This window comes from Anoplopoma fimbria, chromosome 1, assembly GCF_027596085.1.
Source record: "Anoplopoma fimbria isolate UVic2021 breed Golden Eagle Sablefish chromosome 1, Afim_UVic_2022, whole genome shotgun sequence".
In the NCBI taxonomy this organism is placed as follows: Eukaryota; Metazoa; Chordata; class Actinopteri; order Perciformes; family Anoplopomatidae; genus Anoplopoma; species Anoplopoma fimbria.
In genome coordinates, this window is record NC_072449.1 from 3778501 (window position 1) to 3800774 (window position 22274).

The following is a 22274-nucleotide window of genomic DNA, read 5'->3' on the forward strand; positions in this document are numbered from 1 at the left end:
GACAATGATTAGCTTCTACAGACTGGAACCTCATTGGCCGAGACAATATCAGCACCCTGTGTCGTTTCAAAGAGCAAATATAAAAAGGTATTTAATTATATAATTATGGTGTGAAAACATGCATGTATAAGAAATGTAAAGCTCTTTCAAAGTGAAGCCTGAGGAAATGAATGTTTGCGATCACCTCGGAATTACTTATTATAGGTTCATATTTCAAATCCATCACATAAACCTATAGATTAAAGGAATAGTTTGACATTTAAGGGACATGTGCTTATTTGCTTTTCAGATGAGAAGAGTGATACCGCTCTCATGAGAATGCTAAATATGAAGCTAACAGGAGATTAGCTTAGTTTAGCATGCAGACCTGGAGCAGGGACTAAAAGGCTAACTTAGTCTGGCTCTCTACAAAATAAACACTAATCCACGTCTGAAGCTCACTGACTAAAGCGTCAGATCTCTTATTTTTTTATCTGTTCACAAAAAGAAGTTGTGATTTTTACGTGAAGTTACAAACTGGAACTATTTTTTGCCGACATGCGTCACCAAAACTCCAGGTTGTAGCTCCATGATTACAGTGCTGAGATATGAGAGTGGTACGAATCAGCTGAGAACTATTTCCAAAAATAGCAAACTATCCCTGTTGAATGAGCCGGAGTTCAATGACAATCGTATTCTGTGATATGCATTTTTTTAAACATAAGAAACGTTATGCAGAAAATGGAAGGCAGTTAATTTGTTGTTAAAGCGGACACTAATCCTCTCCAGAGTAAACCATCTATTGATATTACATTTCTCAGATAAATGAGGGATGAAGTTTCCCTATATGATTAGTCATTACACTACATTTTTAAAAGGCCATTGGATTAGATGGGAAAAGTATTGCTACAAAGCTGAAAACAACAAAGTTTCTCTTGCATTAAGAAAAATGTATGTTTTGGAGTTTTTCACAGGATGGCAGCGATTGTAGATCTGATTGATCGAATCTTGATTTGTATATATTGTATGAAGGAGCCATGAATGTCATGTATAGATCAGTTTATAAAAGAGCAACTCTACTACTACGACTACTTTATTGTCCTGATACAGGGATTCAATGAGTAATAACAAGATGAATTTACATTAGATAGGTTCTTATCAATTCATTTTGGAGTTTCATCGAGATTTAAACAATTACTTTTTCTGAATTTTAAGACCAAGCACTATATCTTAGTTTGTGATTAATAATCTTATTATCTCTGTTTTAATAAGCTGTAAAGGGCAGTAGAACCCTGGTTCAAGGGCTAACAATCGCTCTGCTGAAACCCTGCTCTCCCCTCCATGACCTCTGACCTCCCAGATGTGGTATATGGAGTGAGATCACTACGGAAAAGTGACCTTACATCAGTAATCTGAGTGCTAGCAGAGCACTGAGCAGAGCGACCTCGACACCGGCTGGCCCGGCTCCGTTGGCGACGGTGCTCTGAACCACGGGGTCCTCGGTTTGACCCTGGCAGTGCCTGAGGTCGGCGCCCACGCAGGCGGCGTAGGCCATGGCGTGGGCGATGTAGTTCTGCTCATTGACGCCCTGGAAGAGGTGGGCCATGGGTCCGCGGGCGAGCACCGCCACGTCCTCCCCGCTGTGGGTGGCCGACTCTGTGGGGACGGCAGCCAGCTGGACGTAGTCATTGGTCTCTGGAAGAAGAGACAAAAAATGTTTTTACAACTTGTTGCGCTGCCTCCTAGTGGCCAAACAAAATCAGTTATTGGAGCTTTAAAGTGGCCCTATTATGCTTTTCCACTTTTTCCCTCTTCTTTAGTGTGTTATATATATTTTTGTACATGTAAAAGGTCCGTAGAGTGTAAAACCTGAAGTCCACGCCTAAAAGGAGTTACCCTCCCCCTCAGAAGCTCCTGAGCTCCTGAAACGGCTCCACTGAATTCTCTCCTTCACTTCCGTAACTTTATGAGGTCATAATGTAACTTTATGGGGTCACAATGTTACGGAAGTGATGTAAAACTCCTTCTGGCTAGTTTGGCCCTCAAACAACAAAAGAGAGAGACGGAGCTGAAGCTCTGAAGGAAGAGTTTTTTGAAACGTGAACCGTTGACCAATCACAACAGAGCGGGCTAGCTGACCAATCAGAGCAGACTTTGCTTTCTGGAGGGAGGAGCAAGCGCTATGGAACGTTTCAGAGAGAGGGTGAGAAGAGGTGCTGCAGGACAGCCAGGATGAGAAAAACAAGGAGGATTATGAGCATTAACGCATGTAAACATGTTGTAACTGTAACTTGAGATAAAAATATGCACCCGGAAAATAGCGCAATAGGGCCTGTTTAAGTGTGACTGAATATTTCTTTCTAATACTAAAAAGGATGAGGTGAAATACTAATCATCTATGTGGATAAAGTAAAAAGAGGAATATCTTAATACCACTTTCAGTAGTTATTCTTACTGGAACCTCCTTTCTATTTTCTTTCTTGGTTTATAAAGAAAATAAAGCAAATTAAATTAGAAAAAATGTCAACGAGAGAGAAAGTACAACTGATTATATTATGAGGAAAGGTCACGCTGCATTACGGGACATGGATCTAAACACAGAAGGTTAAAAATGAAAGGTCATCCCGGTTGTTTTGAGATATAATTCCTCGTTTCCTTCTGTGTGTCTCCAGATTTTCTTTGTCCTTGAACGCTCTTAAGATGTATCTCTGAACTGATGAATGGTTAAGGATTGTTAGTCTGTGATGTTTATGAGAGGATGACAGGGAAACAACAGGAGAGTCTTACTAGTGTTGACGTTGCGGAGGTCTGGACGTTTGCCGTTGGTGATTTTGTGTCCGGGTCCGTTTCCGTACATCAGCGTGGTGTAAGGCAGCACGTCTTTGGCCCACAGCGGAGATTTACCTGGAGAATCCACAAAGAACATCAAATATTTATCTTATTTCTTAAATTCTTTAGTTCTCTCTGCCTCAAAGTGCTAAACACACACACACACACACACACACACACACACACACACACACACACACACACACACACACACACACACACACACACACACACACACACACACACACACACACACACACACACACACACACACACACACACACACACACACACATTTCCCAGGTTGCTGCAGGAGGTCTAGAGCTTGTTGAGTGTTTCTCTCCAGATGAGCCATTAGCCTGGCGAGTCTCCCCGCTGATGAAGAGCTCAGAGTTTCACAAGCACATTAATCACTGCTGCACTGCTGGGTGGAGGAGGAGGAGGAAGAGGAGGAGGAGGAGAAGAAGGAGGAAGAGGAGGAGGAGGAGGAGGAGGGGTAAAATAAGGATATGACCGGAAAGAGAGTGAGGCAAGCTGGGAACAGCACAACATAACACAAGTGCTCGATCAATACAGACTTTAGAAGGATGAAACAGAGGGGTTTGTGGGCTGAATCTGTAAAAGTGAATATGTTCAGTCCAAAATATCATCGTTTTACCCAAAGATTATATTCTGGACAGGATGGAAACAACTCTGAAGCCTTTAGAACACACTATAATCCCAGTAACACTTCATATTACGTGATAAATTCATATAAATTCAATATAAATGTACTTCCCCTATTGGTAGGGAAGACGTATATGAAGTAATGGGGTAACAAATTCAGCTTTTAGGAGAGACCTGGAAAATAATTACACCACAAGTACTTTTGTAATTACCCGGTACATATCAAAGCCTTTCAGGGTGCAGACATCCCAAAAGGCTTAGCCTATATTTCATTTCACAATAACAATGTAATGAGCAGGAACCAAACTATGTGTGGCACAACCAGCTCCTTTAGCATCGGTTGGACCACAACACTTCATTACTGTTTCTCCACTATTTTCAAAACACACAAAACACATACAGACTATCTTTAAACTTTAATGCAGCTTCATATGTTTTTGGAGCTTGTTCCTTTTTTCAGTCCTGTTTGTTGAACCCATTCACCTCTTTTCCCGTCCACCAATAGTCGTCTTTTTGGATATTATAAAGTATGTCACTTGCTCTGACTGTTGCTTAGTCACGTTGATGCCATTAACTCATGTCTCCACCACCAGTAACGCTCTTAATTGACTTTCTATTTGAAATATTTTCGTTGTGAGTGACACAAAGAAACCCCAGACAATTCTTTTCCCTGTTCACACAACCAATAGATTGCATTACGTGACTATTTCACAAGCTGCCATTATACTTGTCTGCATATCACCATAATCAAGCGTAGACAGAATTGTCTTTGGACAAGCTGAGAAACAGGATTTGCTTTTATACAAATATTCAATTTTGACCTTGAGTTTGCTTGATGGATGTTTCACATGGGTTTTAAAATGAGTCTGGTAGTCCCAAGTCTTTGTAACATTCAACAGTTTTAGTTTCAGAACCCTGAAGAGTTTGGATACAGACAGTAGACTGGTTCATTTAAAGTTTTAAAACCTCCAGGTAAAGACGAGAGAACAAATGGAGGTAACGAGTAAGTGAGGTCGATAAAGAGACGAGATCAACAGGCCAGAAGAGCGAGGACAACTCTGAGGGAATGAAGTCAGAGAGAGAGAGAGACAGAGGCGTCGACGTCGATGGTCAGAGACGAGAGAGACGAAAGCGAAAGGACTGAAATAGAAAAAGGCTGCCAGCTATATGTGTGTTTACCCGCGCTGTAATTGCAGAGGAGAGAAAGCAGAGGAAATGTCAAGCTGCTGGTGGCGGAGGCACACTGAAGCTTGATGGGAAGCAGGCCGAGCACCGAGAGGCATCACACACACAAAGAGACACGCAACAAGCACAAAATGCCACCTCGGGGTGTCTATTGTCATGGGAAATAAACACTCCTAGAGCTGGGGGGGGGAATGGATGGAAGGAGGTAAGGATGGAGGAAAGAGAGGAGAATGTCTTCCGCTTCAAAACTGTCTTTTCAGGTGTAAAATAAGTTGATTTCAACGCCTGCAGCACCAAAAAAATACATTATAAGTTGTAGGAAATAAAAAAAACAGAATATAGGAAATTCAGTTCATAATTACCCAGAATGCTCTGCCCTCGAAACGGGTATCCGTTGAAAGTGAAGGGGTGGGAGTGGTCGGCCATCACTATGGTGAGGGTTTCGTGCTCTTTGGTGAGTTCGAGGCCCTTGGCGATGGCGTAGTCGAAGGCGACCGTCTCGTGGAGCGCCATGGAGGCCCGGCCAGCGTGGTGACCCTGGTCAATACGCCCGCCTGACCACAGAGAGAGGGAGGGTTTAATGAGGGGGGGGTAATGGATATCAACAATTTATTCTTTCTTTCAAAAGTAGGAAGTGCTTGGTTTTGGATAATTTAACAGTGACAGTTTAATTAAAAACAGAAACCACTGACTCATTTTTCTCATTTATCCATATTTAATTAGGCTGACTCATTAACACAAAGAAATATTTTACCCAGAAGTAAAAGAAAATGATGTGATTCCAGCAAATATTGAACCTATTAGAGTTTAAGACTTGAGACTTGGACTTGAGCCAAATGTGAATCACGAAGATTAAGATTTAAGACTTCATTTGGACCCAACTGCTGTGAGACATTTTGAGATTTCGAAGTTCAAAATGTTGATCTGGTGAAAACCATTGAAGATAAAAGAACAAATAAGAAAACGACAGACGGGCCTTTCATATCCACACATTGTTAATATATAATTGTTAGTCCTGTATATTGAAATAACTGTGTCTTAGTTATGGAAAAACACATGAAATTGTTTAAAAGCCTGTCGTTTTAATGGACAGCATTCAGAGACGCAAAAACAACATCTGACCTGACTTTGACTTGAGATTTGACTTGGAAACTTGAGTCAGACTTGTCTCAGATGACTTGAGACATCATATTATTGGTATCTATTTACTTGACACTTAACTTAAACTTGTCTTGAACGACTTACAATAATTTAAACCTTTTCTTTTACTTGAAAGTTGGCTCGCGACTTGAGGTTTGCGACTACAAGATTTCCAACTTGTACATGTCTCAAATGACTTGTGACTGGACTTTGTCTCAACATTGTGATAAATCCCTGAGGGGCATAGTGAAATGTAATTTTAATGAGCTGTCAAGCCTATAGAATATCTTATATTTTACATTGTTAGAGGTGAGCAGACAACTTTTTGTGTTATTGAGGCGAGTCTGAAAATTCTCTCTTGGAATAAAACATAAATTGGGAAAAAGGACCCACATCCTCCAGCAGAGAATTTCAGATGAAGCTAATGTTATTTCGTTCCTGTTTGTTTGTTTTTTGCTTCTACACATTCTCACACTCCTGTCCGCTCCACCAGCCGTTTCGAAAAAAATTGAAGTAAACTTGTTAATAAGTTGTGGCCTCAGTGAGCTGTCAGTGATTGGGTGCACCATATGCCCACTTCTATTTATACATTTGCCTGTTATTTTAAAGTCATTGTGAAGACACTCGGTAGCACCACGGAGTCCCCAGGCGGCTGCCTCAGATTAAAGGGAGAGATGGATGAGGAGGCCGAGCGGAACAGAAACCCGTCAGCCAACCACGCGCCGCTGTAGCACACACTGCGGCAAACTCCACGAGCTGTATGCAGAATCGATGTCAAGTCACCTGATCCACTGCGGGTACACGTTGTTCTCCAACTTGGTCGCCGAAGAGCTACCGTTAAAACAAACTCAATATCGGGGGTTGAAGTCGCTATGATTTAAATGTAAACACATATTGATGTTTTAGCAAAGCACAACAATTACCAGAGTTTAATTGCCCCTTTGTGAGCAATGATTCAATTGATCCACCAAAACCAGCCACGAGAGGTTTTTTTTAATCTCTGGGGATTTCATTATCCAACCTTTTGACGGTTTAATTGATGGGGGAGTGTTTGGAAGGTTGGTGATGCTGTTGTGCTCACCCTCCACTAGCAGGAAGAAGCCTTTCGGGTTCTTCTGGAGGATGCGGATGGCCTTTTCTGTGGTCTCTACGATGGACGGGTCCATGTTTGGGTCCCTATCCGCCTCGAAGCGCAGATCACCAGGTTCAAACAGAGCTGGGGGAGGAGAAGGAAAGACCAAAATGTATTTTTATGTTAAAAAATACAGTGTGTCAGTGTTATCCGCCTACAGTGGAGGTGCAGCAGAAAGGAAAGTCCCATCTTCCTCCTACTAGTACTGCTATTTTCAGCACACAGAAAGTGATAAACCACAGTGAGAGGCTAAAATCCAAAAGTCTCTACTTTTGTGAGCACTCAGTCCAGAAAAAGCATGATGACTGAATCACAAACCACAAAGATCCCCACAGAATACCTTTAAAAATCTATACTGGAGGAGGTGGAGGCGAAGAGGAAATACCATGGTTTGAACATTCGGATACATGTGGGTCTATACTTGGAGCACGGCCATTTACATTTTTTTTTCTGTTGTCAGTTTATTCTGTTTGGTTAAAGTTACTTCAGAAGATAAAGTTAAATGAATATTTCTACAAGTTTTCCACAAGTCAAGTGTAAAAATCTATGCCATTATACGTCTGTACCAGGCGAGTGAAGCCGATAAGGAAGTGTCTTAAACTTGCATTTTCTCTGCTGTCCATCAGGGGGCGACTCCTCTTGTTGTATAGAAGTCTATGAGAAAATGACTCTACTTCTCTCTTGATTTATTCCCTCAGTAAACATTGTAAACATGAGTTTATGGTCTCAATCTCTAGTTTCAAGTCTTCTTCAATACAGCATGATGTTCATTTAGTAAATGATGCTCCATTTAGAGTAAAGATAGACCATAAAGCGGCTGTGGCGCAGTGGAGAGCAGGGTTGTTCTCCACTCAGAGAATCGGCGGTTCGAAACCCGGCCTCGGCAGTCGATGTGTCCTTGAGCAACCCCAAGTTGCTCCCGAAGGCTTGCCATCGGTGTGAACTGGATGTTGTATGAATGTTAGTTAGAGTCTGATGGTGGCACCTTGCATGGTAGCCTGTCATCAGTGTGTGAATGGGTGAATGATATGTAATGATATGTAACATAAGCTTTGAGCTACTGATTGTAAGTCGCTTTGGATAAAAGCGTCTGCTAAATGACTGTAATGTAATAAAGCAGGGTATGCTTTAGGGCGGGGCTACCTTGTAATTGACAGGTCGCTATCCTTCAAGAGCCGTATACGGCATCTCAACGTCACTCGTCCGAATATGGTCACTTCCGTTCATTGGTTGCAAAAAAGACAAGATGGCGATGATCGCTACCCAAACATCCACTTTTATATACAGTCTATGGTCTGTACAATAAATATGAAGCTGGAGCAAACAGCCACTTATCTTAGCTTAGCATAAAGACTGTTAATTTTTTGTGTACAATCTGTAAAAAACATATTAAACAAACCGGTATTGTCAATTTGTGAGTTTTTGAGTTGCTTGTAGTTCGATACCTTCCAGCAGAGCCATTCAGCAATCATAATGATATGAAAATAATTATGATATCATGTCTTTTATAGTAACCAGAACATTGTATTGAACATAGATTTGATAAATGGCAAAACATTACGGAACAAAGGTGCAGTATTTCGATGTAAAACATTCAAGGCTGACATCACTAACACAATATTAAATGAGTAAGCTGGTGGGTGAACCAAGGAGATTATTGATGTGTTCTTCAAGGGGCCTGATGGGAATTCTCTGCTGGAGAGAAAAGCATAAGAGTACCAAGAAGGGAAGTAAAGATAAAAAAAAAAAAGAAAACTCACCCATGAGGTAGTCTGTGGTTTCAGGGTCGACAGCATTGAAATCTGTTTTATTCCACACGTAGTGGGCAACCTGTGTCAGGACATAAACATTCACACACTGAGTGGGAGGAGGACAGTCAAAGTATTTGTGCTTGTTGTGAGTCACAGAATTAGCTTTTCTTTGCAGTAGTACAATGTCCTCATAGGCAGTTCTCTCACCCGACAGTGTGAATTAATGTGTAAATATTGAACTTATGCCTAAGTGAATTAAAATGGCATATTCTTTATTAAGTGTTTACATGTAAAGTGTGTTCAACAATTCATGTGCATTTAAAAGTGTAATGTATCATTTTTGAAAACAGTAAATCCCAATCATTGCAGGCTATAGAAAGCATCTATTGCATGTAAGTTAAAAAAAAACATACAAGGATTGATGTTTTGGGATATCCCCCTGAAAACATTCTGCTTCAACACTAATAAAATGGATGTAAATGGAATGAAATTTGGGTAAATTAACCCTTTAAAAATGGAAAAAGTATTTAATGAATCAAAACCAGCTTTACTGGCCGATTAAATGTATACATTTGAAGAAATTTGACTTTGTTTTTTGTTCATACACAGAAATAGACATGCAGTTAAAGAAAGGATAACAACTCATTTAATTACTGTAAATATTAGACTACTATGTACAGATATTAATTAATATATGGGGATGTTTGGTGTTTATTATAATACAACAATTTTGATATTTAAAATTATTGTTAATATAAAATGTCATCAATAGCAGCATAAACTTGGGATACATACTCAAATATCAACCTAAAATGTTATCCCCTCTAAGCACCTCCACTAAAAATATCAACCAAAAAATGTATAATACCATATTACACTTTTACATCACTCTAGATGGCAGCAGAAGTGTAGCTTTTTCTCTGAGGAGGAGCTCCTTAAAAAGAAGTGTACTTGTTCTTAAGTGTAAGGGCGTCCAATTCCCATTATTTTGTTATTTTGCAACCTCCCTTTTGTTGAGAGTTTCCCTGAATACTGTTGCTATGGTTAGGCCTCTTTTCTTGGTCCCTGTGTCTGATTAAAGAAGTGTTACCTTTCCAATTTTCATGTTCTGCCACTCATTGATGAGGTTGCGTCCGTCTTTTCTTTTGCCCCTTGAGGAATAATCCCTGGGGTACTCTGGGTCCTTAGTGCCTCTAGGGGTCATGTACTTTCTACCACCGCCGATGATCACCTGCAAACAAACACAATCTTAAATGTAATATGTGTTAAAAGCTAACAATGTGACAATGCTCTGCTTTGTGAGGGTCCTTACATCTATGTCAGTGTTTTTGACGAGCTGTGAGGCGATGTCGGTGCAGCCGTCCCTCTTGGCTCCTTCGGGCATGTCGGCGTCACTGTACCACTTCCTGCTGGCGCTGTGGGCGTAGCTGGTTGCCGGGGTGGCGTGCTGCACCCGTGTGGTCGTTACAATGCCGACAGACTTGCCTATGAGATGGATTTCATGCTTAAAGTACTCTAATGTAGAAAATATAAACTTTGCTGTATGTATGTAGAATACAGACAGCTTTCAGACTGAATGTTTGGAAATGATCCATCAATCAAAGATGTTCTCAACTGCCTGAATACACTATATATTACCATTATGTTGAGGTATGGGGTAGTAAATTAACTTTAACCACCTTGATGTCCAACATTAATATAGCCCCCAAATGGCAGTATAAAAGACACTGTGGCAGACAGTAATACACTCAAGGGACACTGAGATGAACGGGCTGGAAGCAAAATACAGGCTGCACCAATTTTCAATTGGATTGTCTCACTTTCCTGAAAAATCTATACATATCTATTAAATTCAAGTATAATTTGTATAATATATTGTGGCTTTAAACTGCTTCAGAAGTTAGACCCTTTGTCCATGTTATACAGTTTGTCACACATACAGTTTATTCTTTTGTCCCAACATTTAGAATTTCTAATTAAAGAGGAGATTATTTACATTTTTATTTCAAAATGAGATGAGATGAGAAAGACATTCCCAGAAATAAATGTTGTATTAAAGTTTTTCTTCATTGTACACACTCAGAAAAATGAACTAGCCACACAATTCTGTAAAATGGCACGTTGTTTATGGAATTTCAGAAGCAGCCCAAGACTCCACACTGCCAAACTCTGAGTAAATTTCCTTTTTGTTTCACTCAAATAGGAATTCCAAATCAACCATGACAGAAATCTTAAGGATTGCCAATTTAATAGTTTATTTCAGAAGAAAAAAATGTCCAATTAAATAAACACAGTTTTGTGTACCTCTTGAGGATCATTAATAAAATGTTTTCATAATATCGAAATTAACTTATTTGTATTATGTAACTTATTCAAACAATCACACAGCTGAGGGTTGTGTTCGGGTCAGGGCCATGGCACCGTGTGTGTGTGTGTGTGTGTGTGTGTGTGTGTGTGTATGAGATATTTATGGCCGTTGATAACACGGGAACACGATAAGAGTCAACTGCTCCCCTGTGCAGCGTATCACTCTGCAGTGTAACCTGCGGCTTCAGGCTGCTGTGGCTCCCAGCTCCCCGGGGGCCCCTGTGATAACCACAATGACGCGGCACCGCGGCTCAGAGGTAAAAACTGGGTTCTGCTGAGACCTGAGGGGTTTCCTTTGTTCAGGAGCCAGAGCTAAAGTGTGACACGGCAGGTCTGTGCGTCATGTTTCTGCCCTACCCCCCGAGAAACAGCCACAAAATCCCATTTGTTACTTCAGTCAGCATCCTGCTGCATTTCGCCTCCAGTATTGTCAGATAGAACAGTATAAACTATGTTAGCTCCTCTGACTCTAATTACGTACATTAGCAATAAATTACCACAACCATTAGTGCAATAACTGTTATATTCTATAAGCGGCTGACTGGTCAAACAATAACTGAATACATTTGTTGAGTCCAACACTGTTTTTATTTTGGTAATTACATTTTAGAGTGCTTATATAATGTATCATTTTTTAATTATAACTCGTCGTGTGAAACATCTATAAATGTTGGACAACAAAGTTGTAATCACATGAAATATTTCTTCAGATTTAATATGAATATGAAACATGAGGTACTCATGTATTCTAATTGTATATCTCTTATTGTGTATTGTAGGTATTCTTAGTAGGTTTGTTCTTAACTTAGCAAGTTAACACTCTGCTGAAGAAGGACACAAATGAAAAGCCCTGGGAGAAATCAAGTAAGTGGACCTTGAGTTAAAAAAAATGTTTGTTGTCAAACTACAATTTACAAGGTAAGGAATCAATCTTCCAGCTCAAAATGTTTTTATGAGTTTTCATCTGATTTAAGGCTGTCTTTGAACGACTGCAGTTCATAAATGTTCCACCATAAGGATTTGTTCATTTTATTATTAGCTTTACAAATATAATGAAAGTTAATTATATTGTGTTTAAGTATGTGTGTGATGCCTTCTATATCATAAACAGGATGGTGATGTTTCAACCTGTATTGTTTTGGTGGTATTTTTCTTTGAGGGAGTTTACTTTTGCTTCTGTGAACTCGATTAGATCGAAATAGAGCATCATCATCAGCATATTGTCATATAGTGTCGTGGTGCGTTCGATAATAACGGTCATAGACGTCTGTATTGTTCTGCACTGGTCTTACCTGCATCTTTGGCCCACTTCAGGATGGACGTGACCTCGTTGCCCTTCTGCGTCTTGCAGGCTCCGTTGCGAGCCGCTGCATTGACTCCGATGGTGTTCAGGTTGGTTTTCACTCCACACAGATACGCCGTGGCCGTGGCTGCACTGTCTGCAATCTGGAAGTCCACACTGTAGGTCTGCACACACACACACACACACACACACACACACACACACACACACACACACACACACACACACACACACACACACACACACACACACACACACACACACACACACACACACACACACACACACACACCCACAAATATGAGCCTAAATAGAATATAGTGTTAAAAATTGTTCTTGCAGCAAAAAATAATAATACAAAAGAGATAAATGAGCAAATGGGGCATTAAGTGTAACAATAAGATACAATTACAGCAGTATAATCTATCAAAGAAATGGAGTCATAACAATGAACTGCAAATTAATCTTTAAAATATCTCATTAATTTTTTTTATCAACTTTTAGTCACTAAACGACTATTCTATCTTCTCGTATCTTTGCAATAAAATTAAAAAATCTCTTGTTGAAATTACATTAAAAAGTATTACTTATTTGCAGGGTGTGCAGATTAACGGCTGGTAAAATGAATATTCTACATACTGATTTTATTAAAACTATATATTTAGATGTCATAATAGATTTTTATGTCACTCAATTTTGACCAAAATGTATTTTGAATTAGTAGGACAGTATCCTTTATATTGGATGCGTGTTGGTTGTCACTAATCACACATGGGTATGTACTGTAAAAGCAAAGGCAAATCCAAGATCCCACATCTGCACACTCACATGTATTTACACATCTGTGCTCAAGTTGAGGATTATATTTGAGCTAAAGTTATCCTATTGCTGCATAGATATTATTGTGTGTGTGTGTGTGTGTGTGTGTGTGTGTGTGTGTGTGTGTGTGTGTGTGTGTGTGTGTGTGTGTGTTTGTGTGTGTGGTGTGTGGTCATGTGTGTCTCCTGTCTGGTTCTCCAGCTGTCCCTTGCCAGTCCCACATTGGGGAAGGTGTCCATGGTCATCACCGTCTCCTCTCCTGTCTGGTTCTCCAGCTGTCCCTTGAGGATACGGGCCGCCGTTAAGGTTGTGATACCCATACCTGATGCAAACAACACACACAAATAGACACAAATAGACACACACAGACACACACACACAGACACACACAGACATTGCTTTTATTCATTCCAGCTTCGATAAACTCCTAACTTCCTCTGCTTTGATTGAAAAGTCTCTCTGTAGTGTTTTCCTGCTGTAAAGATCAAAGTCTCACTGTACATCTTCTTGTTTTCTTTGAAATATTAGTTGTTGTTTTTTTTACTGCACATTTGTGAAAAAGACAGGAAACAGGGGAGAGCAGGCCCAAAATGCTAAACCCCAAAAAGTGGGTTAGACTCTCATTCCTGATTTCAGACAGCCAGTATGTTGTGCAGCTTACCATCTCCAAGGAAGAACAGGATGTTCTTGGCCACATTGGTGTTCAGCTTCCTGTCCAACGCTGACTGCAGAGTCCTCCGGGCCTGTGATCTCCAGAACTCCGGGTTCTCCTCCGCGACTAAAACCCAACACACAGATCAGACTGGTTTCAGTGCAGATATAATAGTATTTATGGTGTTAATTGTGCGTTTTGTTGTTTTATTCTCTTTAGGTTTTGCAGTGTAATAACCAAAGGATGAGCAACTCCAGAACAGAAGCTGCAGATTAAAGCACAGCATATGTTTCTTTTGGGGAATCGCTTCCTCCCTCAGGTGTAACTTTTCTTTTGAACAAACTTCAAAAATGAAATGTGACAGACACAGAGAGTCAAAGAGCCGTTATGTTTCTGCGTGTGTTCCCCTGCAGAGATCAATGTGAGCATGAATCAAAAAACAAAACACTCCACTGATCTTTGTTCAGGCCCTCTGGGTTTCAGATGTGTGAACTAGCATGTTTGTTTTTTTAGCTGTCAAACCTCCCACACATGCTCTCTTATCTTCTGCAGCACGTCTCCCAGCGCTGTAACAGGTAGTTTGATGCAGTAGTCCACTAACAAGCAGTAAATGCTGATAGCAGCCGGTTGAACATCTCCACACGTACTGAGAGTATGCTGATTCAGAAAGTTTGAAAGGCCCTTACAAAATGAGTAAAGGATGAAAGGAAAGGTGGAAGCTGAGGAGCAAAGGGAAAGTGGAATGAGGGTAAAAAGAGAGAGTACAAAGTGAGAGGAGACAGTAAGCCCTGAACGGGTGGTGATTAAGTTTTAAAACAGCAGGGAGAAAAATAGAAAAGAAGTATGACTCCAGGGTAAAGAGGTGAGGATCATACATCATGCTCAACATTTCCAGGTCTCTGTGATCTGAAGGAAAGATCTGGTGGTTTGTGTGTTAGCAGGAGAGTTATGATCCTTCACTGCTGAAAATCTACAGCTGAAACACTTAAATAGTTGTAGTTGAAGTGGGAGTGGAAAAACAAATACTGAAGTGGAAGTAGTGGAAGTGCTGAAAGAAAGCTGAAGTGTACTGCAGTGAAAGCTTTTGGGAGTAAATTGTGAATGAACAATGGATGTTGTGGTGTAGAAGAGCTGGAGAAGGTTTCTTTTGTTGTTGTTGTTGATGTTCAAATATAAAAACCTACGGGTTTGAAGTGTCCATCGAGGGGTATTGAAAGGTGTCAAAATATCATATGAAGAAAAAGAAATGAAAACTTGTTATTTATGACAATCGCTGGCGGGCTGTTGAGCCCAGTCCCTGAAACCATTGCATCATGCTATCAACTGACACCCAGAGAAGAGCCACTAGAGAGACGGGGCCGGACAGCCGGTTAAAACTTTATGGATTTTTTGACGTTTCACCGGCTCACTGATGCGGCAAACCAACCTTGTCCCCTGTATGACAGATAGTCAGGACACCGCTGGAGGAAGAGAACTCAGCTCAAGTGTCAGCATGTAACGAGTGAAAGCAGTCATAGAGACACAGAGTATAAAATGTGACCTGAGATTAGGAAATGAACGATATGGAAAAAACAGAACTAATATGAGGGTGGATAATGGTTTAAATGGAGAATTAAAGGTTATAGTTGGAAGTATGAATAGGTTGAAGGTTGTAAAGAGGAGATGACAAGGTTCAAAGGTGGGTGGCAGTTTGGAGTTTGAGTGTTCAAAGAAGCAGAAAAGGTTGAAAAAGTATGAAAGCTGAATAGAATCAAGATGATAAACACGTTTTTTAGAAGAATGTATGAACACGTTGGGAAAAAAAGGCCGGTAAAAGAACAAGCTGAAGAATATTAAAGGTCATAAAAAATTTGTGTGCATTGCTGAAATGAGCAAACTGACTATTTCACAAAAACAGATCTGCTCTTCTTTTATTTTTTCTTACCTTTGCTACTGGTCGATCCAAACGCCACCAGCAGAAAGAGAACGGTGACGGCGACTCTTCTCAGCTCCATGGTCGTGTTTACGCTGACGAAGCGCTCCTCTAAACCTTCAGCAGAGATCAACTCTTCCACTGAAATAACACTGGCCTCCAATCACACCAGCGGTCAATCATCTTTAACGACATGTCATAAATGCATTATGACCCTGAGGCCTTTGTGACCTCTGACTGAAAAAGTGGTTTATTCTGAGCCAGAACTTGGTATAGAAAGGGTTTAAAACTTCTTATATAGCTGCATGTTTAAAATAGTGTGTGATTCTGTTTGTGTTTAGGGTTTTAATCCAGTAAATATTTGACAAACTGCTTAAATCTAACGATCAAATTAATTAATAATTAACAGCCGCTAAAGCTTCAATGATATTGTTAATTATAAGAGCTTATTAAGGGCATTATTTATGACACTGTGCTAAAGATCAAAAGGGTGGTTGTGAATGTGCCAAATAGCTATGGAAAGTGTGTGGGTGCGTGCATGTGTGTGTGTGTGTGTGTGTGTGTGTTTATTGTGATCATAAATGGACTGTACCTGAGAGATAATGCAGCGAGGGACACTGTTATGTAAGTGAGACGAGACACACTCCTCTGGGACTGAGCTGAATGGCACAAACACTCTCACCATCTACTTTCCAATGAATACATTAACCACAGAGAGGAGAATATTTGTAATCGGCAATCATGACTTGTTTGATTGCTTGTCCAAAAGTTCTCCATCACTGCAGACAGTGACAGACTAAAAGGTAGCATGGCAACGGATGCAGAAGCGTGTTTTCCTTCTTATTCAACAGGTAGCATGCGGCACGCTGCTAACGGGGACATTTATTAGAGCTAATTTGATCCCTTAATGTTCCCAATGGGTTCACTGATTAGCCTTGCAAATGTGGATGGGCCACTGATGGCGAGGACTGGGGTAATTTGTTAATATGCAAAATGGGTTTAACACCATGAATCAGCTGGGGAATATGATTATTTTTTTTGCTAACCACTGTCAATGGAAGCAGGTAGAGCTACTAAAAGGAAAAATGTTACATATAGAACTACTGATAATGCAGACAAACACATAAGGATAAGTTGTTATGTTTGAAAATGTTTAAAAAACATACATTTGTTACAAAATATATACTAATATGTATATATAAATATATACACATATAGGATATATATACACATATATATATTTATATATACATATTAGGATATATATACACACATATACATTTATATATATATATACACATATATACACACATGTATGTACATATATATACACATATACATCATATATATACATATATACATCTATATATATACACACATATATAAATACATACACATATAGTATATATATACACATATATATACACATCCATATATATATATGTATGTATATATCGATGTATATATACATCTATAAATATAGACACACATATACATACACACACATATATACACATATATATATATAAATACATACATTTATAGTTATGTGTGTATGTAATCCACTTCAACAGTGTATTTGATGCATCAATACTAATTATGCATTAATTGGACAATATATGTTATTCTTAAATGGACCGTTCTGCTTAATGATGACCTTTACTTCTGTAGTTAATTTCATTTCATTCATTTATAAGGCCTACTTTTACTTGAGTAACACATCATCATCAGAGTACTTCTGGTGGAGGTACTCTGCTGGTGAGTCTGAACGGCTGACATGTTGTCAGTGATGCTGGTGAGGAGACGCGACCACACCGTGTCCTCTGGTTTGGGTCTCAGCAGACTGTCGAACACACCCGCTGCCATCTGCTGCAGTGTTATGATTCATGTCGGTGTGATGTAAGCTCATTACTCGACTGTAGCCGACACACAGCGGTGTGGTGGGAGAAAAAAACACTGGTCAAGTCGTGTAGAGCAAAGACAAAAGAGTCAAAAACAACAAAATGGACAATTTCTATTGTTACTAGAATATAATAAGTGGAAAAATAAGAATTATTTTCTTAAACCCAAGTGCCCACGGTACATCGTTACAAACACCAGATCATGTTAAACATTGTAGCAACATTCATCTTGCATGCCAACATAACGCAAATAAGCTAAATGATAACCATTTTAAACTAAACAAAACACAATTCAGACACCAAGCGACTAAATGAGCAAGGTTTAAGTTTGCAACGGAATCATTCCAAATGGATATTCACTCTAAAATTGTCCATTTTTATTTGTTATTTGAGATCTTTTATTAATGCTCTGTTCCATCTTAATTAATACCCAATAACATATACACTGATGGTAACACATCTGCAGACATCTCCCAAGTGTTACCTTTATTATGATATCAAGATTATTCAAATACACCTTGTAGTTGCAGAGATACCCTCTCATAATTTTGGGCATCTAATGTTTCTAGCAGGAGCCTGAGCCAGAGGACTTTAGGTTTAAGAGGTTAATTAAATGCATATCACAAAAATGTAAAGCTATTACCTTAATGTGAGTAATGCATCATAATTCGTAGATATCCCACAAGGACCTAAAAAGACTGCTACATCGCACTGAGCGGGCTGTAGGGGAGGTGGATCTGTAGTCATGTTGCTTAAACCTAACTGTGTTTCCTGTGAAGACAGAAGTTTATTTTGAAAAGACTGCGTGCATGTTATGAGCATAAATTGACACGTGTTGCTGGCTTTTGCAGGAAAACAAACGTAAAAAGAGGAGTCACTTTAGTAGGATATCATACGTACGGTTGTATACGTTGATTTAATGATATAAATACAACACACTAAGGCCTTATCAACATGTGCAACTAGAGATATCGAAACTTAAAGAAAGCAATTATGAGAAATAAGTATAAATGCCATCTATATAAGTGTGCAATGCATTTGAGCCTCCAACATTTTTACCCTGTAAGACATACTGTGAACTCTTTTCAGTGTGTGTACTCAGTAGTGTTATGTGGGGTTTTGGTCTGCTGCTGCTGCTGCTGTGGATGCTGAGGTCAGGGCAGAGAGGTGTCGGCAGCTGAGCTTTATCACTGACCTCCAGAGTAAATCCTGTGAGACGAGGAGGGGGAGGGAGGGAGGGAGGGAGGGGAGGGGGGGGAGATCTTCAGCCAGCCGGAAAGAGAATGGCTCTCAGAGAAAAATGCTGTTATATGTTGGTCCTACACTCAAAATAGCCCATTTTCCATATTCTCAGGGTAGCAAATATGATATAAAATGACCTTCAGCTTGTAGCTCTTGGTGATGTTTAGGAGTGTCATGTGGCATTAGGAGGTCAAAGCAATCATGTCATCATTTAAACCCTCCACGGTCCGCTGATTGGTGCAGCATTAGCGGCCAGGCTTTGTCCAATCTGAGTGGATGTTCCAGAGAAGTCTCTTTATGTCACGTTGTCAGTTTTAATGCTCGGCCTTTGTCCTCACTGAAAAGGGTGGATATTGTTGAAAATGGACCGTCTATCATTGGAATTTAACCCTCTACCAAAAGCATGCTTAGACCATAGTGTCAGTTTGGTCAGCTAAGATATTCATGACAAAATGCTCATAAAATGTATGCTGTTTTCACTACAATTAAAGGTAGAATTCCCAAAGTGCCTGGTTGAAATATGGCTGCAGAAAGAACAATATCTTCCTTCATTCTCAGCTGTTTGCTTCCACATTTGTCAGCCAACATGTTCCTTAAATGGAATACAACGTTGCACGAGTCAGAAGATAGAGTCTGCATAATGTTCCTGTGATGTGATAAACCCCGGTATCTCAAAAACGTCTACTTCACGTGGGCCAAGAAAAACAATCTACCTGTGGAGGCAGCAACAGGTGAAGTGGGATGATGAGGGAGTCAGAGAACTCGCTGAGGACATCTGATGGAGAGGTGAGGAGTGACTGGTGGGAAACACGACACACACACACACACACACACACACACACACACACACACACACACACACACACACACACACACACACACACACACACACACACACACACACACACACACACACATTAGAGATAATTAGAGACAGAATCATTAAGCAGACACAGAAATAAAATACTAATATTATATATTACTGAGGAATTGACAGATGTCAGATCTGATAGGACAAAAACACAGACTCAAATAAACTTGAAGCTTTTGTTTTCAGATTTTTACTCACTGAAATCGGTTGAAGAAAGAACAATTTACTCACTTGTTTTCACACAAATGATTGTTTGTTTGTTTGTAACCTGAGTATCTAATATGAAAAGTTTGTAGTACTTTTTAAACTAAAAGTATTTTATTTTCATATGTTTTTTGTGGGGGAATTATTTTAGAAGATATGTACAAGCTGTGATGAAAGTGGGTAGATTTTATATTTTTACAGTACAATGGCGCCCTCTAGTGGATTTAAGATGGTAAATACTGAAGGTGACAAGCAGAGACAGAAACCATCTGGAGGAGGTCAAATTCTCTGTACTTTTGTTAAGGATGTTGTTTTATTTTTTAGCAACATGGGAGGAGATGCATTATATAAATGGAAATGTATAAATGATTGGTATTTTATATGCTGATTCCAATATCTTTCGACTCACTATATCTATGTTAAACTACTTATAGATCACCAAAAAAATATATATATTAATAACAGATTCAGTATTATTAGGGCTCTTTGGAACAATTTCGACCTTCATGTTTAGAAATAAAACGTTTAACTTTAATATTAAAATTACAGATAAACTAATTGAGTGACTTTATTCTTTGGTCTCTGGGTGGACTCGTGACAAGAAGAGATAAAACTATATTTAGATTTATCCCCACAGGAATATTCACAAGGACTTGCTACATAAAATGCATACATTATAATATCTTGAACTGCACAATATAAGTGACTTGTGCAAAATAAATATATTGTTTTATATGATATATGTGCAGTAATGTACACGCACTATTCAGTAATAAAACTATGCTAAGGAATATAAATGGAATACATGATATGGAAAAAAATATAAAATATATGCAATACACTATAGACATAAAATATGATGCGAGAAATATAATGCAATGTCACTTGAAAAGTCCATTGACCTTCTAGAATTAAAAAAAATCCAACAACACTGAAAAATCCAGTATGCATACAAATCTTTTTGAGTATTTTTTATTTGGACAGACTTCAGAATGAGTAGGTAGTATGGACTTTGAAAACAGGAAGAGAGAACACCTTGAAGTGTTTACTTTTGGATATTTCTTTGGAATTACCTTCCTCGGTTCACACACAATACAGAGATGAAATCCTGCAAACAGTCGGCAGATGTGCACAGACGGGTGTTCTATAAACCATTTAATTCATATTAGCAGGCAGCAGATGCAGTAAAATACTATTTCAGAAATGTATTTAAAAACGTTGAGCAGATGGCTTTAAACGGCACAAACCATTAAGCAGATGCGGAATCTTGAATTAATATAAAACCTCAATCTAGAAACTCCCCCTCCATACAAACCTCCTGCTCCAGATCCTCTAACTGAATCCTATGCAGCCGGGCACAGGTTTGTTTGCTGATGGAGGGAGATGTTGGAGGTCAGGGGTCCTACAGGTCATGTTGTAGGTTCAACTCCCTGGGCTCAAAAAGCAAGTCACACTATGACAAATGTTCACGGATAGTGACTTTACAAACCACACACATATAGCCTGCAGACATAAAACATTTAATGAAATGTAGATTATTAAAACCAACAGTTCTAATGAGGAACAGGAGGCTGTACTTAGCACAAAAGTGCTCCGAGCTGAAGGCCAACGTCAGCATGCTAATAGATGCTCATGTTTAGCATATAGCATCGTTCACCCTCTTATTTTCATCAGTTTATTTATTGGTGTATTTGGTAGGGACATTGCATATTAATAAAACATCCCTGTAAATGCAGCAGAGTTAGCGCAGAGGCTATCTTTCATCTGTTAGCATGCCAACATTTGCTAATTAGCACAAAAGCACAAAGTACAGCTCAGGCTGATGGGAAGGCCGTTCATTTCTAAATTTGACATTTTGCCCTGATGACGGGGCTGTTTAGGCTCGGACAAGTCATTAGAACTATCCTCAAGACACCTTGGATATTTGAGGCAAAATTTAAGGCAATCCATCCAATAATTGTTGTGAAATTTCACTCAAAACCAGAAATTGTCAACCTCCTGGTGGCGTTTGAAGATCACCATTCCCAGTTTGCAAACCCAGGGGTCTTGGGGGGTCAGAGACCAGTTGAGTGACACTTCAGACCCCCTGAAGGTCTCAATAGCAACATTTCAGGGCGTCTCTGAAATCACAAGACAATTATTTGTCACTTGCAATTGTCACTAAAATATCTTTAAAAAAAAGTTTTCATTATTCAAACTACAAAACATTCATTCACAAATATGAACAGTGAGTGCGAGAGTCGATTTGTGCTGTAAATGATGCAGCCAACCAGAGACGCAACAAGTTGCACAAAGCGAGCCCGTCTTCATGTCTGGTTGTG

At 39.4% G+C, this 22274-nt stretch overlaps 1 protein-coding gene across 1 annotated transcript; it reads right to left on the reverse strand.

The window, feature by feature from the left end:
- Positions 1-1378: 1378 nt before the first annotated feature.
- alp3 (alkaline phosphatase 3) lies at positions 1379-15817 on the reverse strand. Its single transcript, XM_054599347.1, has 11 exons — positions 15748-15817; positions 13833-13949; positions 13380-13493; positions 12342-12518; positions 9995-10167; positions 9773-9913; positions 8692-8761; positions 6881-7015; positions 5022-5213; positions 2767-2883; positions 1379-1674 (listed from the first exon to the last, which is right to left on the reverse strand). The coding sequence occupies exons 1-11, from the start codon at positions 15815-15817 to the stop codon at positions 1379-1381; spliced, it is 1602 nt and encodes a 533-aa protein (XP_054455322.1).
- Positions 15818-22274: the final 6457 nt, after the last annotated feature.